Below are 25114 nucleotides of genomic sequence, written 5' to 3'. Positions count from 1 at the left end.
ACAGATGTGATTTGTGAGTGATTGCACCTTAAAATTTGTCCAAAACTACTTTGTACCGAAAAAGAGAGTGCACGGGCATATATAGCGTCTCTAAGCTAAATATGAAGGGTTTGAGGTCACAATGCTTAGTGTCTCCAAATAGTCCTAATTTCTATAGGGAGATCATGTCAAGGAGTTAGGTCATAATTCACTCCCAATGTTATGTGTGGGTCGTTTGAATGATTTTGTGGGGGCACCGATCTCAAATTATGGCTCTCCATTGGTGGTTTGGTGCAAATTACTTCTCTTGCACTTAAAGGCTATGTTAATTATACTTGGAACATGTTTTTCCTTTTTGTTTGGTGGATATCTATGGTTGAACTTATTGCCCCTCTTTGAACTATTTAGCCTAATAACATAACCATTTTTATTGTTTGATTAAGATTATAATTATATCCTAAGGAAAAGTATGGCCAGGTTAAATCCAAAGTGAAAGTGGTAGGACATTTCTTCAAGTGGGGCGTAGAAAAATGAAAGAAAATATATATCAGGGGAAGAGAAAAAGGCTCTGCATGCCGTCCTTTTCTGTCAAATTTGTCAGATATCCAGATGCAGCATGCATGTGTTTGTTTGGTTTGGCAATCAGAAGAAAAGCAAGCTTCACATACCACATTCAACATACCGGCTCATTGTATTTGTTCCGTCGCTGGTGGTTTCAGCTCCTATAAATTGCAGAGAATTCAAAAAATGCAATATGCACACTATAACGTGCTGATCACGTGATCAGTTGTTTGAAATCAACTATAACGTATGTATGGTAATTTTGATAAAACACGAAATAGTAGTGTCATATTGTTCAATGATTCATTGACAAAAATAAGAATATTACGACTCCCATAATTAAGGCCCTAATTCGTTTATCTTCGATTCGACAAAAAGAGGGAAAACAAGTTTGACATCTCTACTTATATGTTTTTTTTTTCTCTCTTTTGGTCATAGAATTAAAAGTGACATATATAATGACCCATAGTTTGTAGTCTTCCTAGTTGCCACACCAACAAACAATCCTAACAAAATGGAACTGTTCAACCAGAAAGAGGTTTAGAAAATTTGACTTGTTGCACATTTCTTTATCAGAAAAAAGTTTGTAGGTTTAGAATTTTGCTTGCACTTTGGTTGGCTTGGATCTAAAGTTACTTTCAGATTTGACGGGAGCTTTGACTTTTCTTTACATGCCTGCCCTTCCTTTTGGGCTTTATTTTTGTTCGGGACCGGTTACTAATGTTCTTCGGGCTTGGCCCGTATTTTCTTTTTTGGGTTTGGCCCGTATTTTGGAGCCGGACGTTTTGGCATTAATGACCCGTTTTCCGTTGAAAGTTGAAACTCAGAACGTAACCAGTGCACGTGTGACGCGTGTGCGGCAACCTCAGGCGCCAGAAATTCAAAAAAAGGAAATGAATATCTATTGCTTTTTCTCTCAGGTGCGCCTAAGCAAACGGAAAAAATAACCAAATTAATAACAGAAGTGCTCAAATAGCCGTTACTCTGCCATCTCCGCCTCTCTCTCTCTCTCTCTCTCTCTCTGAACTTGACCGCAAAGTCACAGACCTCTTAGCATTTCGATAATATAGTCTCCTTCTTCACTGGCACTCTGGACTTCAACAACTGTTTATCTCTCAATCTTCAAGAACTCCATTTTTACTGTAAGCATTTCTTTCTTTCTAGGGCTCTCTTTTTGTTTTTTGTTTTTTTTGTTGTCGTTGTTTTTGTTTCTGATGATCTCAGTGCTGTAGATTCTTGAAGCTTGATGTAGAATGCACTGATTTCTTTTCAAATTTTGTTTTTGTTTTTGAAAAGTAGTTTTTACTTTTCAGTTCAAGAATTCGAAACAAGTCTGACAGTTTCTGTCTAGTGTTTTAGATTTTAGATTAGGATGTGAACGTGATTTCTTTATGCCAATGCTTGATTTTGTTCCTGAAGCTAGGGTTTCCTTCTCCCCAGTTTGTTTCTGCTAAGTTTTGCAATCCAAGAATTAGTTTAATTTCTATCAAGAACCAGATGAGATCATTGAAATTTTTATTGTTTCTGAAATCAGAGTGTTCTGCACCTGATAACTTACGTTGCACAATAAATGAATTACTTTGATGGGGACGTCTTGTGCTTAGAGCTATCCACTAAGATATAAAATGTGTGGTATTGTAGAGTGGAGGCTAGTAAGTGAAGATGATGCCTGGGACACCGGCAACACCATTGTCTAAAATCCGAAGGAACCTTTATTCCACTCCGGGTGGTTCAAAAGTTCATGAGGAGAAAATTTTAGTCACTGTTCGTTTGAGGCCGCTTAACCGGAGAGAGCAAGCAATGTACGATCTTATTGCTTGGGACTGCCTGGATGAGCACACTATTGTTTTCAAGAATCCAAATCATGAGCGGCCTGCAAACCCATACACCTTTGGTATAGCTTACATCAAAAGTTTTATATTCTTCTTGTGCTTTCACCGGTCTTATTATGTTACCTTTGACAACAGCATAGAAGTTTGGATTTGTGAAAATATTTTGAGCTACAACTGTTGTAATGTTTTCGTTTTCCTTAAGAAAGTACTATTTGTTTTTTCTTTAGGGGGTGACTCTCTGAGCAGAGTTGTTTTTACTCAAATAATTGGTTTTGTTGTTATTTGCACGTGCCAGATAAGGTTTTTGGCCCAATGTGCTCAACTCAAAAGGTCTATGAAGAAGGAGCCAAGGATGTTGCTTTATCTGCACTTACAGGAATGAATGGTAACTTGTAGATTTAGATACGTTTCATAATGTGCCAAAAGGCCTTTTGTCAATTCCAACATTTCCACATTATTTTTCTGGCAGCAACAATTTTTGCATATGGGCAGACTAGTAGTGGTAAGACATTTACCATGAGAGGAATCACTGAACATGCTGTGAAAGACATCTTCGAACACATCAAGAATGTAAGTCATTGTTCATACCAATATGTTTTATATGGTTTTTGGAATTGGAATCCTCTTCATATTGCAAGGGCAAAGTTTTAGGATCATCGGAAAGTAGCATGAAAAAACACTGCGTACATGACAAATTACTTCAAGATGAATCATGTTGAACATTTACCAACATAAATGCATGGAAATTCCTTTAACCTTTTAGTACTTTGCCTTTGTTGCTATCTTTTTTTATCTCATAGACGCCGGAGAGGGACTTTGTTTTGAAATTTTCTGCTTTGGAGATCTACAATGAAACTGTTGTTGACCTTCTGAAACGCAAATCTACGTCACTGCGGCTTTTGGATGACGCTGAGGTACTTACTATAAATTTTCCTATTGAAGATCTTATGGATTCTTTTTCATGTTAACTTTTCATGCCCTTTTTGAATGTAGAAAGGGACCATTGTGGACAAAACACAAGAACAAATTGTTCAGGATGGCCAACATTTGAGGCAATTAATTGAAACATGTGAAGGTAATCTGTTAATTTAAGTTCAATGAAAATTGTAAGGTGTTTGGCCAACAAACGAGGTGACTTTTGGAATTCAGGCTTTACTATTGTAGTATTGTTGTTCCAATAAATAAATGTGTTGTATCTATCAGATTCTTATCATCCAGTGAAGATATTTTCCCATTTTCATATCTCTTGTACAATTATTAAGTCTTGTATTCCATGATTTAACGTAGCATCTATGCTTTTTTATATTTACCACATGAATCAGAATTGGTGACAAAATGTAAAAAACTTCCTGCACTGGGTAAGATGATCCTTGTATCATCTTCTCTGTTTTGTATGATCTTTTAATTGCAAAAGTTGTCTTTGCAGCTCAAAGGCAAGTGGGAGAAACTGCCCTAAATGATAAAAGCTCAAGATCGCACCAGATAATCAGGCTGGTATACTGATGAACTTTTCCTTAGATTTTCTTTCTTAAAATAAATATTCTATGAATGGTAAACTATAATATTGAGCTTGTATGAAGACTGCATTATGAACTTGTCACATCCTCCTTTACTCTCGAATTTTCCTTCCTTGAGTTGGAATGTAGGATTGCAATGTTCAATTGTTGCAGGCATGTAGATAGCTTTATCATTTTACCTCTGCATAATTAATGTCATAGGTTGCAGACATGAGCCAGCATGCATATAAGCATTTTGACTGGTCCATGAATAAGGATAGAATTAATGATTCCTTTTTTTCCTTTTCTTTTCAGACCATCGAAAGCAGCCTCCGGGAGAGTTCAGGGTCTGTGAAGTCATTTGGAGCCAGTTTGGTATGTTCAGTCACACTCAGGTTTTTGGTATTGAACAACAATGCAGTTTTCTTCACTAGAATTTGAATAGAATTCTGGAATTCTGCAGAATCTTGTGGACCTTGCTGGAAGTGAACGTGCCTCCCAAACAAATGCAGATGGTACAAGATTGAAGGAAGGTAGTCACATTAATCGTAGCTTGTTGACACTCACAACCGTTATCAGGAAGCTAAGGTAAGCAAGTGCCAAATGTTCCTAGCTTAGAAACTCTGTAGTTTTTGTTACTATAGAGCTATACTTCGAAGTTCAACTTATCCTAACCCTGCCCTTTGATTTGCAGGCCAAAAAAGTTTTAGAAAATTACTTATTGTCATTTTAGCAAGGAAAGCTCCAATTTACTCACACACACACACACAAAGAGTCATGATATGATACTCATCTGTGAGCACGAAAGTCCCTGCTCATCAGTGGCATCCCAAAATGAAAATTACTTTTTGGGGACAATTGTGGAGACTTTCAAGGCTTCGTAATTTGTTGAACATGTAAGTGCATGCGATTGATTGTCTCACAAGTTCTTTTTTTTGCAGTGGTGTGAAAAGATGTGGTCACATACCATACAGGGATTCAAAACTTACACGAATACTGCAGTCTTCACTTGGGGGAAATGCTCGGACAGCCATTATATGTACCATAAGCCCAGCCTTAAGTCATGTAGAGCAAACAAGGAACACGCTCTCATTTGCAACTAGTGCCAAGGAAGTCACTAATACTGCGAAAATAAACATGGTACAAGAATTAACAGCAATTCCTTCTCTTCTAGATTGTGGAACCTCATTATTCATTTATTGTAAATTTGCCTTACCTCGTATGCATAATTTTCAGAAGGAAATAGCCAGACTTGAAGCAGAGCAACGAAGTCCAGGGCCTTCCTATTTTATGTCTATACTAGAAGAAAAGGACTTGAAAATCAAACAGGTATGGTGCTTAGAAATACAAGGTTTTTCTATGTTCATCAAATATGCAGGATGCTAGTCAACCTTGAGTCCTAGAGATACTGTTCAATTGATGGGAAGGCCTTTATAAAGGTCTTGGTCATTGACTTGAATTCAAAGTCATATTTTGTCATATAATTTCTATCGAACAGAAAAGGACAATACGAAATAGTGGCAAAGGTACTATTCAGTTTATGGGAAGGCCTTTATAAAGGTCATGGTCATTGACTTGATCATTTTTGCTCATATAATTTCTATCAACCAGAAAAGGACAATATGAAATAGTGGCAAAGGATAATTCCTCCTTGCCCCCACACCACAAAGAAAGAACTGAACATAAATGGCATCCTTCTATCTATGTGATTACTCCTAAATGTAAAGAAACTTCATTTTACAGATGGAGAGGGAAATGGAAGAGCTAAAGCGAGAAAGAGACCTTGCACAGTCACAACTTGAATCAGAACGCAAAGTAAAGAAAGTGCAGAAGGTACTAGTATTGTTTGTGTATGTTTATGATTTTTATGCACATGCATTAACTTAATTGTTTGACATATAAAATTTCAGGAATCGAACCAATTTGGGCCCTCTGCTCAAGTCGCCAGGTGTCTTTCTTTTCCTGGAGAGAATGAAACAGTTCCTATTCATAGTAGCGATACTCCACAGTCTCAGACCAGAGCTCCAGTTCAAAGGAAGGCAATGGTGAGGAGATCAGTTACTTCTACAGACCCATCCATGCTTGTGCATGAAATCCGAAAGCTCGATGAACGACAGAGGCAGCTTGGTGATGAGGCAAATCGAGCACTTGAAGTACTGCATAAGGAGGTAGCATCCCATCAGCTGGGAAATAAAGAAACTGCTGAAACTATAGCAAAGCTGCTGTCCGAAATAAAGGACATACAAGCTGTTAGATCCATTGCTGACGAATCTGTGACTGGAGATGGGGCCAACCTGAAAGATGAAATCACTCGATGGAAATCTCAGGCAAAAGATATTCAATCTTTAGAAAGGAAGCTTGAGAATGTTCAGAAATCTATAGACCAGCTGGTGTTTTCTTTTACAAATAGTGAGGAAATTTCAGAATGCAAGACTCCGTCAAAAAAGAAAAAGATCCTTCCTTTCAACTTGAGCAATAGTGCAAACATGCAGCATCTGATTCGCTCCCCTTGCTCAACCCTGACCCCTTCTCGTAAAGTGATGGAATATGAGACTGAGAACAAGGTGCCTGAGAACAACGATGCTATGCCTAGTGATGACACAGTGGTTGGGAGATGTAAAGTTACTCCACCAAAGAGCGATAAGTCATTCAAAGAGGGAAGTCCTGCTGTGCAGCATTCAAACACAGTTAATGTGAAGAAAATGCAAAGGTTGTTCAAGAATGCTGCTGAGGAGAATATACGTAGCATTAAAGCTTATGTTACTGAGTTAAAAGAACGGGTGACGAAGCTTTCATACCAAAAGCACCTTCTGCTGTGCCAGGTAAGAAACATTTTCCTTAGAGCTATAGAATTACCACAAGAAATTTGTGCATTGTTCAATGTGGTGTACTAGTCAAGTAGCATACATGCATGCAATTGATTGGACATGAACTTCTGGCTTTTGAGATTGTTAGTTTTGCTTTTTCTTAAATTGTTCATTTCCTTTTGTCAGACATTTACTTTGCCTTCATCCTCTATGCCCTCTCACAATATAAGTAGAGCTGTGTCCGTCAATGTAACTCATGTGGACTGAAAACTGGAATTTTTTTTTTCGTCCAGTAGAATTATGAGCATTTTATTTGTGTCCCCCCTAATATTTATAATTCTATCAACTAATGCTTTGCTTAACTCGGCTAGGAGGAAAAAATAAGGGATAAACAATCATTACTCTATTTCACCATTTCTTAATGGTATATATGGTTTTTAGGTTATTGCATTGGAGGAAGATCAAGAAGCTGGAGTTGATGAGCCAGATAAAATTGACGAATCTCTTCCTGAGACATGGCAGCTGACTTTTGAGGAGGAGAGGAAGGAAATTGTCATGCTGTGGCATTTGTGCCATGTTTCAATTATACACCGCACACAATTTTATATGTTATTCAAGGGAGACCCTACTGATCAGATTTACATGGAAGTGGAACTTCGAAGATTGCAATGGCTGGAGAGACACTTCTCGGATCTTGGCAATGCAAGTCCGGCACTTTTAGGCGATGAACCTGCAGGCTCAGTCTCAGCTAGGTACATACATCCCAAGTAGTTTTAATCCTCTTATAAGACTAACCAACAGTACTTGTAATAATCTGCTGATATATTTATTGATTTGTGAACTTGTGACAATATGTTTGGTTGGATGTATGGATTTTGCAGCATCAAGGCTCTAAAGCAAGAAAGAGAATATTTAGCTAAGAGGGTGAGTTCTAGACTGACAGCAGATGAAAGAGAAATGCTTTATGTGAAATGGGAGATTCCACCAGGAGGAAAACAGAGGAGGCTGCAACTCGTGAACAAATTGTGGACAGATCCTCATAACATGCAACATGTACAAGAAAGTGCTGAAATTGTTGCCAAGCTGGTGGGCTTCTGTGAATCTGGTGAACATGTTAGCAAGGAGATGTTTGAACTCAATTTTGCACACCCTTCTGATAAGAAAACATGGATGGGCTGGAACTTGATATCAAATCTCTTGAATCTGTAAAACAGTAGTGTAAATTTTTTTTGTTATGTAAGCTGTGCATCCAGGAACAAGAATTGTGATGTATGTACTAATTTGCAATTTCAATGAATGTAAATGGTTATTTTAGTAGTAATATTGCCAACCTTGAGGGCTTGCTTGAAAGCCTCCCAGCCTTGGAGTAATCTTCCGGTGCGACCGTCACCATGGATGTTTTTTACACTCGGATATTACTATGGCTTTTCTTTTGTTTGAAAACTGAAATAGAAGAAATACAACACGGATCCTCTTTAACTCCCTAGAATGAGAAACCAAATATACACACAGCTCAGAATATATATTATGAATACAAAACCGCCTGAATTACATCCAGCAATTAATAAAAATTTGAGGCTCACCAGAGAAATATTTTGGACTGAACTGTGGGTGGTCTTCACTGGTCATCGCCATGAAATCAAAAGAGACACCTTCAATTATGCTAAAAAGGATAGTCATGCATGTATCGCTTCAATCTAGGCTTCATTACAGCTCATGTAATTAGCTCCAAATCATGCTTAGAACCATAGATGGCCAAAGGGTTTAAGGGTCTCCCATAAACTGTGGCTTTAGCTTCCACTTCCAACACCAACAAACTTCGACAATCAAATAGAGTTGAAAGAAAAAGAAAAACAAAGAAAAGTGAGGAGCAATGGATGCTGTGTTGAGGGCTGTGGTTTTGATGAGCATGCTTGTTCTTGCAATAGATCAAGCTGATATTCAATCCTTCTTATACCAATGTGGTTCAAAATGGCAAGACTCTTGGTCAAGTTGAGGATGTCTCCCATCCTTCCAATACAAATCATGTAGTTCCAAATGATCATCTTATTCCTTGTGGTGTACGAAGTGCGACAAAATGCATGATTAAATGCAAGTTTGGACCTTCGAATGTTGTGTATAATTGTACACATAATTGTGCCAACTCCATTGCCACCACAACTACTACTTCTGGTCATTTCCTCTCCCTTGCTTGATCATTTGTTTGAAATTATATTTCGATCATTGATATTCTTATTTTGGTTTTATTTGATTGATATTATAAATAAACACTATATGAAAGGTGTCGTGAATTCATGCTATGAGAGCTGCTACAAAAATAACCATATTAATTAAAGCATTGGCTACTGAGGCGTAAGTGCATGCAATGCGGAGGTCTTGCTGCAGAAAATAAATAAGGAATTATGTCTTGCATATGCAATAATTTTGGTTTGAAACAATAATAAGACTTACTCAATTACTACTTATATTGTGTCGTGGACTTTGTTTCTTTCTCTATGTTTGTGTATTTTTTTTTTCTCTCTCTAATGGAGCTGAAAACACATAGAATTTGCACAACAATTAACACATGTTCCATACAATCAAAATAACACCGTAAGCAACTTCCTTACCAATGAGGTGTTAGTTGGATTGACCCAAACATTTGATGCGCTTCCAAGTGATCTTAAGCTTAAGCTCCCATAATACATGTGTGTGTGAATTTCCTCTCATTTTCCTAACTTTGACAAAACAGAAAAAGAAAAAAAGGGAAGTTTCCTTTACCAACCAAAAAAGAATTAAGAGGTATATAGGTAAACATGACCTTGAATTTATAATTTACTTAACCAAAAAAGAAAATCTAAGAAAGGAAAAAGAAAAAGAAAAGGAACGAAAGTAAGGGGTATATAGGTAAATTTGGTACGGCTGTAATCGTTAACGCAAAACTATAGGCCAGCGAGCCAAAACCCTCAAACCCTTTTTCGCTCTCGTGTTGTTTGTGTACTTGCAAGCTATCGAAACTGAAGGAGAGACGACGATACAAAATCTACAGAGAGATTTTTCGAATAAACAAAGAAGAAAAGAAACCCAAATCGGAACAATGGGGAGAGAGGTTCCACAACAACAGCAGCAGCAGGTGGCGTTGGCGGTGGAGCAGCTGCTGGCTGTGAATCCGTACAACCCCGACATGCTTTCCGATCTTGAAAACTACGTTAACGAGCAGGTATGTCTCTGTATCTTATTGATGAATGAATGCTGATATTTGGGTTAATTAGTTCTTAACTGAATTAATTATTGATTGATTGACTGGCCTATATTTGTTTTTCAATGTTTTAGGTTTCTTCACAAACTTATAATCTCGATGCCAATCTCTGCCTTCTTCGTATCTATCAGGTAATAGGAGAACTGGGTTTTTCTTTAAAAATTGGTTTGTGTTTTAGATTCTGTAAACTTATCTGTCTATTTTTTTTTTCCTGGGTGCAGTTTGAGCCGGACCGTATGAGCACTCAAATTGTTGCCCGCATCTTGGTTAAGGTCTCCATTAAATCCTATTGCTGCAAAACGTTTCTTTTAGTTTTATTTTTAATGCAAAAGTAAGAAATTTGTCTTATTTGTATGTGTATTAATGTGCAGGCACTGATGGCAATGCCCTCCCCTGATTTCGGCCTTTGTCTATTCTTAATCCCAGAAAGAGTGGTATAAGTTCTCTCATTTTCTTACATACCCAGTTGGAATTTCATTATTTTTGTTAACATGAGTGACAAAGTGTTCAAATGGGTTCTGCAGTGTGTATATATGTGTGTGTCAAAATTACAAAGTGGTATCCAAGTTCCTCGGTTATTCAGCTCTGATTAGTTTCGTCATCTCTTTATGTTATTGCAATGAATTTCATTATCAAAATTTGAGATTGTTTTGGAGGTTGAATCTTATTGAACTTTTTTGGTCAATGAATGTTGTTCAGCTAATCCCCTCTTTTGTTTTCTCTAATTCTTTATCAGCAAATGGAGGAGCAGTTCAAGACACTCACTGTCCTATCTCACTATTTGGAGGTATATGTGGTGTCTGTGGTCCTTTGATTCAGTACTTATGCATGGCTTACAAAGCTACTTCTTCCTTTTGCAGACTGGAAGGTTCAGTCAATTCTGGGATGAAGCATCCAAGAATCGTCACATAGTTGAAGCTGTCCCAGGTATTCGATTTATGGAATTGTTATGGATGATGTCCTGCTACTGGTTTTGTCACCATCATATTTTCTCAGTATTGTGTATTTATGTTATGTTGTATGTAATGCACTTACAAGAGAATTGTTTGCAGGTTTTGAGCAAGCAATTCAAGCCTATGCAATTCATGTTCTTTCCTTGACGTACCAAAGGGTTCCCCGATCTGTGCTTGCTGAGGTATCTGCTTCAATTTTATACATAAATCACATTTTGTTTGGGAATACTTTTACTCTGGGAGCTCTTAAAATATCCTCTGCTGCTTTGTATATTGTCTGCAAGACTTATATTTAGATGTGGTATGTCACAGGCTATCAATATTGAAGGCCTATCCCTGGACAAATTCCTTGAGCACCATGTAGCCAATAACGGTTGGATTCTTGAGAAAGGTCATGGAAGGGGTCAACTCATTGTCCTGCCTCGAAATGAATTTAACCATCCAGAGCTGAAAAAGAGCACAGACGATGGCATTCCATTAGAGCACGTGGCTCGTATCTTCCCCATTCTAGGTTGATAATCATTTCTGCTGATTTATCTGCTGCTGGACTTTTCTCCCCATATTTCCAGCACGAGCTTCAGCATTCTCAGACTACTTGCAGCTTTAACTTTAATGATTATGTGGTCATCTGTAGCTTTATTTTATTCTGTTTGCCTTTTGAGTTTATGTTGAAAACTAAAACGCGACCTGTGGGATTCCTTTTGTAGAATTTTATTTTGGCTATGAATTTTCTCATTAAAAAACCATCTCTATACCTCCTGTTCCTCTACGCTCTTCTTGCTTTCGGCTGTTTTGGTCGTTTGGGTTGACCGCTGCTCTTGGCAGTTTCAAAACTTTGCACTTCTGCTTAGTAATCTGCTTTAATATTGTGGGTAAAAACTGAGTAATCTGCACCAACAGTCACGGGTTAAGGCCATTGGCATCGAGGGGTTCTCCACACAACTCAAAATTCGTCCGACATTTTCCTAGAAATTTTGGTCAAACTACCACTAACGTTTCGGGTCAATTGATCATGGCGGTGAATTACCACTGGTAATCTCCATGTGGTAAATTTGTAATCAGTAAAAATTGTTACCTTCTTCAATAGTCGATGTAGTCTTTGTTCTCTATACGTTGGGGATGGAAACAGTTCTCAGTTCTTGGTCAAGAATTGCGGTAACAATTCGAGAATGTCATGCGTGTATTTCTGGATTTGGACGAAGTGTTCAAATTTGATGTGATGCACAATTAACTCAACTAAGCTTTGGATTGGATATTCCCGGGGAACAGTCTCCATGATTTACCTATCTCAATAATGTCTATAATTGGTTCAAATGAATCCTTTTCTTTTCACTGTCTAATGTACATAAAAGGGAATTGAACTCAGATACAAAGGAGCAGACACACTGACTTGAATATTGAATCTTTTATTTGGCCGATTTGGACACAATTTATTTTTGCATTTAGAGATACATTTTTCAGCCTTCAAAGTACAGCACACTGTAGTCTTTCAATCAAACGCCAAGTCGTACAGGCTAAAGGCCTAAAATTAGCGCTTAAAGGCAAGAATGGCTGCACCAGTTCTACAACAGTAGGATACTCCGCAACACTTACCCAACAATGTTAGTTTTATGCGGGTCCACAAATTAACATTGAGGAAAATAAAGAATCAATGGCCTGCAATTCTAAAGTGGAGCTCCAACGAGCAAAATATTTACAAGATTAAAATCTATTATCCAAGACCTGATGGAGGAAGAGCTCCTAAAGAATCTTAATTGTTGACTATTTACTCTTTTGTACTTTGGTATAACTTCCGACTGAAATTTTCATGACGAACGAACTCAAGGTTGTATCGTACATGAGGACCGGCACAATTGCCTCCAGGAATGATATCCTCCCAATGAATGTCGGTTCCACTGCTTTTGGTTCTCCCTTGCTCCCGATATCGCTAACATGCACTCTATAGTTTCTCATCCATGGACCAGCATCTTTGGAGAAATGGTTGAGCCAAATGAAGGCAGGAAATGTATTATTGAGGAAAAATGATCCAAACTTCAGTGGCAGAGTGTCTCTCCATAGTTGACCCAGTTCACAAAGCTATCTGGATACTCCTCAAGAACATTGGAACTCTCTCCGTTATTAAAGGATAAATTTGGTCCTGTCTGCTCCTTCCCCTACAAACCAAAAGGCAGCAACCGAAGGAAATATAAACACTTTGATGTCATATGTTGACGCAAAGGAAAATATTTTCGAATGAACCAAATTTTATAGCATCTTTGAATTAATCAGTTGATTAACTATTGCTAATTAATAAATCAAAAAGGTTTTCATCCCAAAACTATAAATTGTTGTAAAACCAACACCAAATATTAAGTGTGATAATGTTTCTAGCATTTGGAAGGAAGGTTACTGACCTTCAAGCCGGATCCATATTCACTTGTAGAGGGGGTAGAATCTCCCATTATTCCATTAACAACATTCTCCGATGATAGTCCCTCAATTGGAGAGTTTGTCAGTATTGATGACCTGCAATCGTTACATCTCAAATCTCAGCAAAATTATAATGTTCTGCCCCCATCCCCAATAAAGAAAAGGAGGAAATAACAGGCTTTTAGGATTTCCATCCTCTATTAAGAATTCACAATCATTTGCTTCTTTCCCAGGACCAATAAGAACATAATAAATTCAAAGCTCAATCTAAAAAGTACCTCTCGAATGGCTCCTCCTCACAAGAATTCCCGGAAGAAGATAGCCAGTCTAGGTCAACAAAGTTTGAGAAGTTGTATGAATCTCCACGTTCAGAATAGTAGATATGATCACTTTCAAGGCACCGGTATCTCTGCAACTCTCCAAAAAGTTGCCTGCGAGGCATTGCGGGAGCGTACCTACAGACAAACACAGAAACATAAAAGCTGAATCAGAGTCTTGGAACATCAAAATGACAACAAAAACCATCCTGAACTGTCTTCAAAAAAGTTTGAAACATGTGCATTGCAGGGACTTCTGAAAGGAGTAGTCAACTAAAAAAATTAACAATAAACATTACCAGGAATACATGCTTCATTATCATGTCAGTAATAATTTGTTATTATGGTCGTACTAATATTCTCAATTTACTGAAGCTAAAGGAAGCAACAACAGAAGTTACCTAATCACATGATTCGCATAATGACAACTAAAAGGCCTTATCTTATAAGAGTGAATACAAAAGGATTCATTTCACAAACAAATATATCATATTTGTAATGTATTAGGTAAATACTGACAGGAGAGAATAAAGGATTCATTACAAAATTAAACTGCCTTCTTTACTTCCTAGTTTCTATCATGTGCTCTTTGACAAGTTTCTTCTCTTGATTGCTTTCCATATTTAAGATAAATTACGTAATAATGCCAACTTGATAGTTTATCTCTACTTCACCACGTTTCAGCAATGCAAGCACTGAACACATAGCTGTTCCTTTTCTACATCTACCAAGAAAACTACAGAACCAAAACAAGACTAATGTAGGCAAACCTTGAATAGGCAATATCACTCTCAGAAGTTGATATATCAGGTGATGACTCTGAAAGAATCTTGCTTTCTTGTTGTGATGGATCTGGCATACAAGAGTTAGTAAATTTCTCCGGCTTAACATGTGGGGATGACATAGGTGAGCTGCTTTCACGAAGAATATTACCGTCGGAATAAGATCTTTTGAAAATGGACCTATAGATAAAAAGGAAATCAGTTGAGCAAATGGCTCAGAAATTAATATGCATGAGTCACAGATCGGTAGCAAAAATCTAAAAATATCAAACAAATGTTACAACCCATATATTCATTAATAATTATGATACTTGTTAAGAAAAGGTGAAGCTTGTAAAAATTCATTGTAATTTTTTCATAGAGATTGCACCTCTGAAACGACACAGGACACATCCGTCAGTTAGCACACAAAAAAGTACCTATTAATTCCCCTTGGACATTTCAATTTTAAAAGATTTTTGAACAGAAGGCTCCCGTGATGCGGCTTAAAACATAGAATGGGACAAAAAGATGATAAAATTAAGTTTACCCAACTATAGACCAAGTTACCAACATGCACACCCAGCATGACATGGAGACTCGAAGTCATTTGTTCTATCTGACAGAAATGACGAATCTTGATATTTTGATTAGGCTACTACATACCTTCCATCTAGATCCTTATCTTTTGGTTCATCCCTCCCAGAGTAATAATGCTGGTCTGAATCCAATTCCCACAATGCAGGTTTACCTTCTTGTGGTTGAAAATGCCCCAGAAATCTGCTCAAAATATTAAAGGAAAAATCAACATAAATCAATGAAAGGATCAGCTGACAGGAACTTCTACAGCACAACAGTTTTTATTTCTCGCGTGGGCAGTAACAGAGATGACTGTAACTTTACATATAACCTTTATTAACAGCCACAAAAGGACTTCTACAATCGAATGAAATAATTTACACTTTTACAAAACTGAGGTTTAAAAACAGAAATCTTGATAGGGATTTATTTAACCAAAAAATATAAACACGTGCATGCATGCATACGTGCTGGAATTCAGACACAGGTAATACTTAATGCAGAACTTACACATTAATTGCATCTTGCTTCTCTGCATCCATGTAAGCATTGCTGTAATACCGTTGAAGAGTTCTAAAGAACTCCTGAGACTGAGTTGCTGCTCTCCACTGACCCCTTCTCTCAGAAAATATCTATACAGAATTTCAATTTCAAGTGTATCAAAGAACCATAGAAAATTAAAGAATCAAGGAACCATACACAATTAATGAATCAAGGTCACTAATTACCAATTAATTTTTGAGTTATAACATAAAAATTTGTCTACAGGTGTTAGTATGTAAGGTCCATGACCGTAAACCTAAACGTTAAGCAGGCCAAATACTAGTCACATTCAGATCCCAAAGCTTATTAGACTCAGTTCAACAAACAAACATTCCAAATCAAATTCCTCACCTTATTGTGAGCAGCTGAACCACCATACTGGTGCGCAAGTGTGTCGCCCATTCTTTCATAAAATCCCATCAAATGATCAGCCAAAGGAGCATCAAGGTCTATCTTTGGATTCTCTACAACTCCCAACGAATGAAGCTGTTGTCCCAACGCAGCCAAGCCATATGCATACTGAGCAACATTTGTGCGATCCAGACAGTCTATGCAATTGGTCCTAATCACCCCACTTTGGAACGTGGATGGCTTGACAGAATGATTACCATTTGCAATATTTTTGCTTCCACTCGGTGTTTTCTCTATGTTATCAGCATCCTCATTACCATTAGCACTATGTTCTTGGGGAGATAAGTCACCATTTTCAAAATTCCTGTTCCATATTTACATTGTCAAAGTTCCATCAACCAGAATTTTTTAAAGCAATGTACACTAGTAAACCTGTTATGAGATCATATTAGCTATCATTTTAGTTACATCTTTACGAGGTAATGAACATAGAAGCTCATGCCTAACAGGAAACTGAAAACTTACAGCAACCAGAAAATTGGTTTCTCACAGAGAGAGAGAGAGAGAGAGAGAGAGAGAGAGAGAGAGAGAGAAAGAGAGAGAGAGATTGTCAGACCTAAAATTTGTAAAAAAACTTGGATGAAGAAAGATAATTAAAACTAGAAAACCATTAAATGAGATGGCAACTTACCCAGAGGAAGGCCACTTAATTACACCCTCAGGTCTCAGTGCTGGGTTAACTTGGCAATAGAAGAATCCAGTTAGCGTCAAGGCATATGTAGCCACCTTGCCCAAGAGTAGTAAAGCATTTGTAGCTTTGCTGGAATGGGAGGAGGAAAGAAGGGTACAATTTTTCAGAAAAGATAAAATTCCGGAGTACCACATTATTAAAATAAATCAAACATAAGCTTTACCTCCGGGAATGTTTGTGCAGATCCCAGTGGAGGAATTTAAGACGGTTCTCCTCAGATAAGTCTTTATTAATGAAATCTATTGCATTAGCAAATTCTGCACGAAGTATGGACTCTCGAGGCCTCTTCTCTTGAGTCTGTTGATTATTATTATTTTTTAAAAATAAACAAATAAATAACAAGGAAATACATTAACAAAGAGGGCTACCAAAAGATAGCATGTCAAAATAATTTAAGAGAAAAAGGTGGATTCTAGGTTCAAATTCAGTTTCCTTCATGACGTGCAGTTACAGAAAGCAACATGATGAACAGCATCAACATAGAATTGGTCACTAAAGAAACTTTACCTTGATCAGATTCAATATGATAATGGGGTTCCCATATCGCTTGACAAGATTTTCAAAGTGAAGCCTAGTGGCTTCATAGTTTTGGTCCTTCTTTGACACTGGCAGGAGAAAAAAGTTAGTTACAGGAATTTACAGAATAACCTCAAGAGATACTGCTTACGCAAGAACATACATATTATATCTGGTTTGATATTTAAACGTGATGTTTCCTGTGACCAAAATAGAGGGATTGAGCCACGGTTCTGAACGACAGAACTTATTTGCATCGGAAAGCCCTCAGGAACATCCTCAAAGACAATCTGTTCTGTCTCAACATCATTAGCTACTCTTCCCTTCTCATTAACACCACGTTTTAGATACCTACAAGAGTAAAGGCAACACATGAGGCATACAAAATCTACACATATGCCCATAAGCATGTAAGCCTAGAAAGCTAATACTTAAGGTAACATCAAATACAAGACAGCAGCAACATATAATGACAATATTAGGAAAAAAAGAAAGAAAAAAGCCATAATCTGAACTGTGTTACACAGCTTCAGGCAATCATACGTTATACAAGAGAACTAAGAAGAAAATATCACATCACAAGTTTGACATTCAGGGTAAAGATTGTCCCCTCACTTTATCTTCTTTTGAAAGCAAGGACCACCCGTACATCCTTAAATATTTGAGAAACCACTGGTTTTGAACACAGGTTACCAGGAAGCCAATACAATTTTCTTAATCTATGTCAAAAGCATGGAATTGGATAAGAGAATCAAAGTATGAATGCCCCCTCACCTGGTGCCCGCATAATGACGTGAACGCCTTGCAATAAGGGTCAGTTTGAAGTCACGTCCAGATATAGAGAGAGTGGCCTACATTTAAATATCATCAAGCCATCAGTCCAAAATTCATTAGTAAAGCTTTCGAGGACAAACGGTCATACACCCAAGTTTTGCTGACAATTTTGAAAAATGAACAGCTGGTAAAGATCTAAAAAAATAAAAAAATGCCGAAGCACATTCATTTGAAGATATAATCTTCTACAGACTTTCAAAGTTAAACTCATTCCACATACGAAAATTCCACCATGCACGTAAGATGTGAGCACCTTTGTATCAAAAGGCAGTAAGGTACTAAATCCTTTCTTTCTTTCTTTTTTCTTTAGGAGGGAGGAGGAGGGGTAGAACTTAGTTACATGAAAAGAGCAACATTAATGAGTATCCCTGAAATTTTTGTTAACCTAACCAGATAAAGCATTAATTATTACTTTCCACACTGTCTAAACACCATTCAAACCTCACCTGTCTAAAGAAGCCGTAAACCAAAGCAACTGTCCAAATAGTATTTTGAAGGTGATTCCGAATTCCCCGAGTTAAGAATTCATTCCAGACAAACATGGTTTCATAAAGGACATGTCCTGTCTGATTCTTACACATGTTCTTTTGCAGACTACGCATAACATGGTATGAGTAGCTGAAAAAGAAGTCCTTTGTAAGGTCCACTGTGCATAAGAGCTTCTTGTATCTAAGGCCATCAATGAAATAGAGAACGTATTAACAACTAAAACCAGACAAAATTTAGATTAAAACATTTAGTAAAAAGAATAGCAAAAAGCAGATGTAATCGTGAACTCTAACAAAGGATAAGAAAAGATTTTACACGATGAACCTTGGTTACACAATGTTTCACCAAAAGTAATAACTAAATTCTCAGAACTTTGTGCTCATATTTGTGTGATTTCACTTAAAAACCTCCTCTCCAGCTTCCCTTTCCACAATTCAACCAAAAAAATGAGCCTCAATAATCAAAATTGTACAGATATACTAATCCTAATCTAGAAGCCTTCATAGAATATTATGACATTATGCTTAAAATTGTACATATAACAAGTTAAACTGTTCTAAGAATAAGATAAAGTTTTTAATTTCGAAAAAGGTTCAAATAAAGCAAGCCAGAAGAATGTCACATAAGAAAAAATATTTCTCAAAATACAGTACTTTTCCAAACAATGGTCATTGTTTCTGCAGACTAAATACACGTACAACCGGAATGGACTAACGACCTGTTTTCATTTTTAGAATTAGCGATACTGGACTGAACAGAAGGATTTGGAAGTGCGATCATTTCACTCTTGGAGATGGCATACACCATGTGACCACAGATGGCACCTATCTGTCTTCTTTTCGTGATAAGAAGCATGTAATATGGCCCCAGAAATTTAATGAATCCTGAAACAAGCAAGCGACAATGAGCAGTGAAATCATTTTGATTATGCAATAAATGCACAAGATGTGATATCAAAATCCCATACCGACAATTCCGTAACAAGTAGTGACAAACTTTAATCCACCTGTGGCCTTGTTTCCTTCATGTATCCGCCTTAAGAGGTCAGAACATTCTCTTTCAGTGTACGTAGTAGAATCTTCACGAATGTTAAGCTCACAAGGATCCAACCGGTCAATCTTTAGTACTCTCCAATAAGTTCTAGTCTTGTCCCTTCCAATCATGTAAAAGTTCTGCGGGGAAAAGAAAATGTATAAGTTGGTACACTCTTATAATCCAATTCGCACAAAGCACAATAAACCATCTGAACTAATAAAAATGCAAAAATAAGCAAACATATCATAAATTTACAAAATTTTAGATTCAATCAAAAACCTCCCCGAAAGAAAATGGTTCATATAAGCAAAAGAAAACACATTGCCGATTCCAACTTTGCCATTAAACAATGAAAACAATATCAGCCCACCAAAATATTGAAGAATCCTTTATGGAATATAACAAATTGCAATAGGTTGAATATAAATAGATCTTCATTATATGAAACAAATAGAGCTGAATGAAATTACCGATCGAGTTTCGTAAAGCCTGAATTTCTGCATATCGAAATGTTGAGGAGGAGGAGGACGAGGTTCGTCTTCCAAGTGAGACACAGGCTCATTCTCTGAGGACGCCATCGTTGAAGTTTGGAATTTCAGATCCCCGAGCCTCAGGCTCAGGGTTTCTATCAGAATGGCATGCACAGAAGAATCAAAGCCAAGCACACAAATCTTCTATGGTGAAAAACTATTGGAAATCATTCACCTAATGAACCCCATGTGTGAATTGTGGGGTTTGGCTGCTTCAAATACAACATTTACTATCAAATTCCGAGCAAAAACAAAACCAAAAACAAAACCTTCAGCAGCAGACTTTGACCTTGCCTATTCCAGCTCCTCCTCTTCCCATTAACAAAACCAGATAAATTCAAATCTGGGAACGATTCAGCGGAAGTAAATATTGAGCTTCTTCCGGTTCAAAACTCTGATCTTTAATATAAAAAAATCGAATAAAGCAGGCGGAGAATCAATTTTCCGAGATCGAATAAAATAATTGCGCAAAATATGTAGCTAACTGGAATATATACGTATAATTCAGGATATTTATACAGCGAAAACGCAGAGACAGAGAGAGAAAGCGGAGGTTTGAAAATGGAAGCTTTATATGGAAGGGAAAAGCGACGAGGAGAATATGAAGCAGAAAATTTTGGGGCGCAAAAAGATGATAAATACAAGGAAAAATAAAAATTGTAGAAAAATAGAAAGAGCTGTGGGAGGTTCGAGAAGAAAAGGGGGTTGGAAGACCGGAGCCAGCCTCCGAGCTATAGAAGAAATTACAAACAACAAAAAGGAACAGAGACCAAATTATTGAACATGTTATTATTTTTATTTTATTTTGTATGGTCTGCTATTTTTCTGTTGTTGTTGTTTGTATAGAGACATGAGAGAAAGGGAAGGAGATCTCACAGACCCAAACAAAGCCACAAACTTCGGTGACCGCTCAGTCAGTCCACATATTATTCATATAGTTTTTTATATAAATATATTTCATATAATTACTTGGCTAATTTCTTCAGCTGACCCTGTTATCATTTCTCATTAGCCTCCTTCTTATTATTACTCCTATCCTATGTCACCATTGCAGAGTAAATTTTATAAGGTGGAAGGTTTGGTTTTGTTTTAACCTTTTGTAAAAACTTAATATCGTAAATAGACAAAATATAAAATATAAAATTGTCGTAATTAGACGCCATCACGATCAATGTTAGAGGACGGTTAATTTGGACTTAAAATAACACAATAAAGATGATTTCTTTTGGTCATGCAATAAGAGAGAGAAAATTTAGTGTGACATTTTACACTATCATTTGTGGTGTTACTAATAAATTATGTATTATAATATAATTGATATCTCATGAACTTAAAATATAATATGAAAAATATTGAGTATGATGAGTCGCGTCACGATGTGCTAATATAAATACGGAACATTGTTAATATGTCATGAACCTAAAGTATAGTATGATAAACTCCATAAACTAGAATCACTATTGAACAATTAACAAGTTACCCTAAAAAATCTATCACCCTTTCTTCTTCTCCAGCGCAGCCCCTCTCCTTAGCAACCCTTCTGGTTCCTGGGGTTTCCCCAAGAACCAACCCTTTCGGCTATTAAATCAGACACCTCTCTATCTCTTCATGTTGTAGAGAGATTTTTCATCCCATTTTTGTATTGGGATGTTGGAGGTGCTATGGTCTTCTCTGGCCATGTGAATGTTGAGCGATAAGGCCCTTTCACTTTTGGTGACTCGGATTCTCTGTTACCGCAAAATATGTTGTTTTACCATGATTTCTAAAGCACTGGTGCTGCCAGGAGTCTTATTAATCATCTAGTTTTCAACTCTTAGTGAGCTAAGTTTGAAATTTCCATATTTTTTGTTCACTGTTTAGCTAAATTTACATTGTCCAAATTTTGTGTGCTCTACCTCCATTTGGGGTGTATTCTCATTGTAAATCTCTTGTATTTGCTCATATTTCAACGAAATTCTGCTTGTTCTTAAAAAAAAACCTAGTAACAAGTTAACAACTTCATGTGGGCTGACCCGAATCCGACCTGAATTTGTTTCTTTGATAGTGTGAACACTACAAACATGTAACAACCTGATAAAAAAACACAAAGTAACAAGCAAACAAGTTTAACAGCCCAAATTTTTGTGACTGTGTCGCTCATTTGACTTGGCATTGACTTGAATTGCCGTACCAGAAACAAGATTGTGAAATATATCAATTTTTTATAATTATTTAATTTTCTTAAAAGTAGCATGCATTTAGACTTTGCTAAAAACAAAAATAAAAAATGCCTATAGCTGATATCGGTCGGTTGATATGACTTGATGTGCAGCGCAGTCATGAAATCAACGGCCCAGATTTCGTCCTTCACTCAGTTGCACCCACGACTGCCTGTCACTCCTCTCCCCAATAATTGATCCTCACCGTTCACATTACATTACATTGCCGAAGCCAAACATCGTCCAGGTTCTTCCAGAAGATAATGCAACTCACATATAAAGTCAAATTTAAAACCAAAATAAAAATAAAATAAAAACGTGTTTCATAATTCATTAGGTTGCTCAATTATTAGTGCACCACTGTCCAATTGCCACGTGTACTATATGCAGCATCATTAACCAAACCGTATACTTTTCTTCTATGAACTACCTACCAATTTATAATAATTAATATATACAAGCACAAAAGAGGTTCTTTATTTTCATCACGTGCGTAATTATTGTTAATTTTAATTAATGGGGAAATTTTTGTGAACTGTTTTGAGGTCTATTTTGCGTTTCTTAATTTTATTTGTATTGTTATGGCTTTGTTTTTTTCAAATTTTTTTTTATAATTATTCTAAATTTGAAATCTTAGTTGGGATACCTGTGCCAGAGTTTCTTCGATCATGACTAATCGTTAGTAAAAACACACTATATTATCTTAATTTTGATATTAGACCGCTCCGTTATTGTAATGGCCCTTTTGTGGCTAGTTTGTATTGGCCTTTTGTGGCTAGTTGCTTTTTTGGCCGAATTATAAATGCAATCATAGAATTTCTCAAAAAAAAAAAAAAAATGAAACTTGCTTCTGATTAAAAAAAATTGGTGTAAGGTCATCGTATGGAGGATTTTATAAAGAAGTATGTAAAATTTGAAGCCTACTTCTCATAAAGAAGTATGTAAAATTCGAAGCCTACTTGTCGAATACTTAAGTGAAAAATAAACAAAATTTCTGAAAGTACATCTTATGATAATCAAACGTTGTAGAAAATGTACTCAACCCGTACAATAGGAACAATAGTGACGTTGGTTTTTAGGCACGCTTAAACTCTGGCCACATCTGTAGCAAAAAGTAGCTCTACACCTGCAAATAAACAGAAATTAATCCAATCATATGGATAGGGCAGTAATGGATCGATTCATATGTATATATTGAACAAAACAGGTTGAAGGCTTCGCTAGTCTAAATTTTTTTGAGAATATGTTCTCTAAATTGTTAATTATTAAATAAACGATTCTCGATTATGACATGTATATGATGAAAAACGGGATTCACAAATATATTTATGATCATAGAAACTGACCTGCACTTCATGACATTGCAACCGGTCTTCTTTTCCACATAAAACTTACAGTTGGGACATCTCTTCCAATCCTCCATGTTTGCAAGGTTCCTTAACTGGATGTCTTCCCTTCCCCTCTCATCGTCATTCAACTCCTGAAACTCCCAGCACTCCATCTCCTCGTGCCAAGCAACCTTACAGTGCGCACAGAAAAGCCTTCGACAATGCGGGCACTGAGACTGCCGCACAACCTCACTCCCATCATCATTATCAATAATCAACATCGCAGAGCAATCACTAAAGGGACAGTAAAACTTTTGAGAGCTGGGGATCGCAGCCTCACAAAGCGAGCTTTCCCACCTCTCAAACACTTCTTGGGGAAGTATCCAGTCACAATCCTCGGGCTCTATTGATCCTGATGCGCAATCAGGATCAGGGCATCGAATGGTTGTGACGTTCTCTTGAAGATTGGAGACCACGTAATTGACCATGCACTCCGTACAATAACCATGGCTGCAATTTTTGATGTCAAACCACTGGTGTCCAGCCTTGGGTTCAAAGCAGATATTACAACCAAAATTATTATTAACCGCTGGGACGTACTCGATATTCTTCGAATCGGAAGGCTTCCCAACCTCATGAGAAACCCTAGAAGAAGCCATGAATTTATTGTCATGAGCAACAATGTCGTCAACTTCTTCAGGAGTGTTGGGGGGATCGATATTTGATCTTGGAAATTCAACTTCTTCTTCATCAAAATAATTTGGATCTCGTCTATTTTTGAAGGGCTCCCAAGAAAGCATAAATTCATTCAAGAGATCATCATCATCAGAAGTAGCTTTTTTCTGGGGATTGATTGATCTTGGAAATTCATGAGTTTCTTCTTCATAATTATGATCAACGTAGAGCCGACCTCCTCCGCTAGTTTCAAAGGGCATCAAATAAAGCATAAATCTGTCAAAAGCATCATCAGTGGAGAAATTATATTCATCACTATTAGTTCTTACACCGTATGCTGGAGGGTGGAAACTCGATTTCTTCGTCTTCGTCTTCATGTTAATCTTCTTCTTCGTCTTCTTGGTCTCATCACTTGAGGGATTTCTTCGCATTTTGAATGGAAGAAGAGCCTTGATGTGCTGCAAGATTGGGTTACACCAATTTTTGGAGGGCCGCCTTTTTGTGGACAACCTTGTTGGGGATGACAAGGGTGTGAAGAACAAGTCATGATCATCTCCATAAGTATCATCATCATGTTTAACCTCCCCAAAGTTAACATTCAAAAACGCCATGAAACTGAAATTGAGACTGCAACTGCGACACTTTTTTTTCTTCACCTTTGAGCTCAGTTTCCTGATCTTCTTAATTTATTAATTCTTCTATATATATGTACATGCCACTCACTCGCATATAACTTCCTCTTCTTAAGCTTATATATATATATATATATATATGTAAATATTAATGTGTTACTTGTACGCTATCCCGAGTCCGAATTAGGGTAGATACAATAAGTTGCCTTAATGTGCCTTTCTCTCTTCTACTTTCCTGTTTTTGCTACCTCTCTCTTCTTCTCTTTCTTGAATGATGTGCAACCGCACATCATATTTGAC

General features: G+C 37.0%; 3 protein-coding genes across 7 annotated transcripts; 2 read left to right on the top strand and 1 right to left on the bottom strand.

Annotated features, from left to right (window-relative positions):
* On the top strand, positions 1269-8000 carry LOC18769577 (kinesin-like protein NACK2). 4 transcript variants are annotated; one of them, XM_020567737.1, is made up of 15 exons: positions 1269-1682; positions 2182-2434; positions 2668-2757; positions 2842-2942; positions 3173-3286; positions 3366-3447; positions 3799-3866; positions 4184-4243; positions 4332-4456; positions 4810-5008; positions 5105-5197; positions 5612-5701; positions 5779-6690; positions 7117-7427; positions 7557-8000. In XM_020567737.1, exons 2-15 carry the CDS (start codon positions 2203-2205, stop codon positions 7882-7884), a joined length of 2805 nt encoding a protein of 934 aa, XP_020423326.1. In that variant the 5' UTR covers positions 1269-1682; positions 2182-2202; the 3' UTR covers positions 7885-8000. The 4 variants fall into 4 exon arrangements, with proteins under 4 accessions (XP_020423326.1, XP_020423325.1, XP_020423324.1 ...); XM_020567736.1 differs by having other exon boundaries at positions 4314-4456; XM_020567735.1 differs by having other exon boundaries at positions 4810-5197.
* LOC18771667 (eukaryotic translation initiation factor 3 subunit K) lies at positions 9595-11620 on the top strand. The gene is made up of 8 exons (XM_007202453.2): positions 9595-9874; positions 9988-10044; positions 10135-10185; positions 10285-10347; positions 10650-10700; positions 10774-10840; positions 10966-11048; positions 11179-11620. The coding sequence occupies exons 1-8, from the start codon at positions 9752-9754 to the stop codon at positions 11380-11382; spliced, it is 699 nt and encodes a 232-aa protein (XP_007202515.1). The 5' UTR covers positions 9595-9751; the 3' UTR covers positions 11383-11620.
* LOC18769972 (phosphoinositide phosphatase SAC3) lies at positions 12253-20906 on the bottom strand. Of its 2 annotated transcripts, XM_020568054.1 has the most exons (17): positions 20271-20814; positions 19922-20190; positions 19384-19588; positions 19135-19300; positions 18374-18596; positions 17868-17944; positions 17257-17444; positions 17085-17182; positions 16741-16874; positions 16518-16646; positions 15827-16190; positions 15443-15564; positions 15020-15133; positions 14363-14554; positions 13554-13730; positions 13260-13371; positions 12359-13019 (listed from the first exon to the last, which is right to left on the bottom strand). In XM_020568054.1, exons 2-17 carry the CDS (start codon positions 20027-20029, stop codon positions 12900-12902), a joined length of 2529 nt encoding a protein of 842 aa, XP_020423643.1. In that variant the 5' UTR covers positions 20030-20190; positions 20271-20814; the 3' UTR covers positions 12359-12899. The 2 variants fall into 2 exon arrangements, with proteins under 2 accessions (XP_020423642.1, XP_020423643.1); XM_020568053.1 differs by having other exon boundaries at positions 12253-13019; positions 19922-20906.

The sequence above is a fragment of the Prunus persica genome, chromosome G7 (assembly GCF_000346465.2).
Source record: "Prunus persica cultivar Lovell chromosome G7, Prunus_persica_NCBIv2, whole genome shotgun sequence".
NCBI classification, from domain to species: Eukaryota; Viridiplantae; Streptophyta; class Magnoliopsida; order Rosales; family Rosaceae; genus Prunus; species Prunus persica.
This window is presented reverse-complemented; position numbering and strand designations above follow the sequence as displayed.

Coding starts and splice junctions, on each gene's coding strand:
- LOC18769972 (XM_020568053.1), bottom strand. CDS start 20,029: ATGGCGTCCTCAGAGAATGAGCCTGTGTCTCACTTGGAAGACGAACCT. Junction 16,647..16,740: donor CTGCACAAACATTCCCGGAG/GTAAAGCTTATG, acceptor CTCCCATTCCAG/CAAAGCTACAAATGCTTTAC. Junction 13,731..14,362: donor AGTGATATTGCCTATTCAAG/GTTTGCCTACAT, acceptor GTTTGTCTGTAG/GTACGCTCCCGCAATGCCTC.
- LOC18771667 (XM_007202453.2), top strand. CDS start 9,752: ATGGGGAGAGAGGTTCCACAACAACAGCAGCAGCAGGTGGCGTTGGCG. Junction 9,875..9,987: donor AAAACTACGTTAACGAGCAG/GTATGTCTCTGT, acceptor TCAATGTTTTAG/GTTTCTTCACAAACTTATAA. Junction 10,186..10,284: donor TTGCCCGCATCTTGGTTAAG/GTCTCCATTAAA, acceptor ATTAATGTGCAG/GCACTGATGGCAATGCCCTC.
- LOC18769577 (XM_020567734.1), top strand. CDS start 2,203: ATGATGCCTGGGACACCGGCAACACCATTGTCTAAAATCCGAAGGAAC. Junction 4,244..4,313: donor AGTCATTTGGAGCCAGTTTG/GTATGTTCAGTC, acceptor GAATTTGAATAG/AATTCTGGAATTCTGCAGAA. Junction 7,428..7,556: donor GCAGGCTCAGTCTCAGCTAG/GTACATACATCC, acceptor TGGATTTTGCAG/CATCAAGGCTCTAAAGCAAG.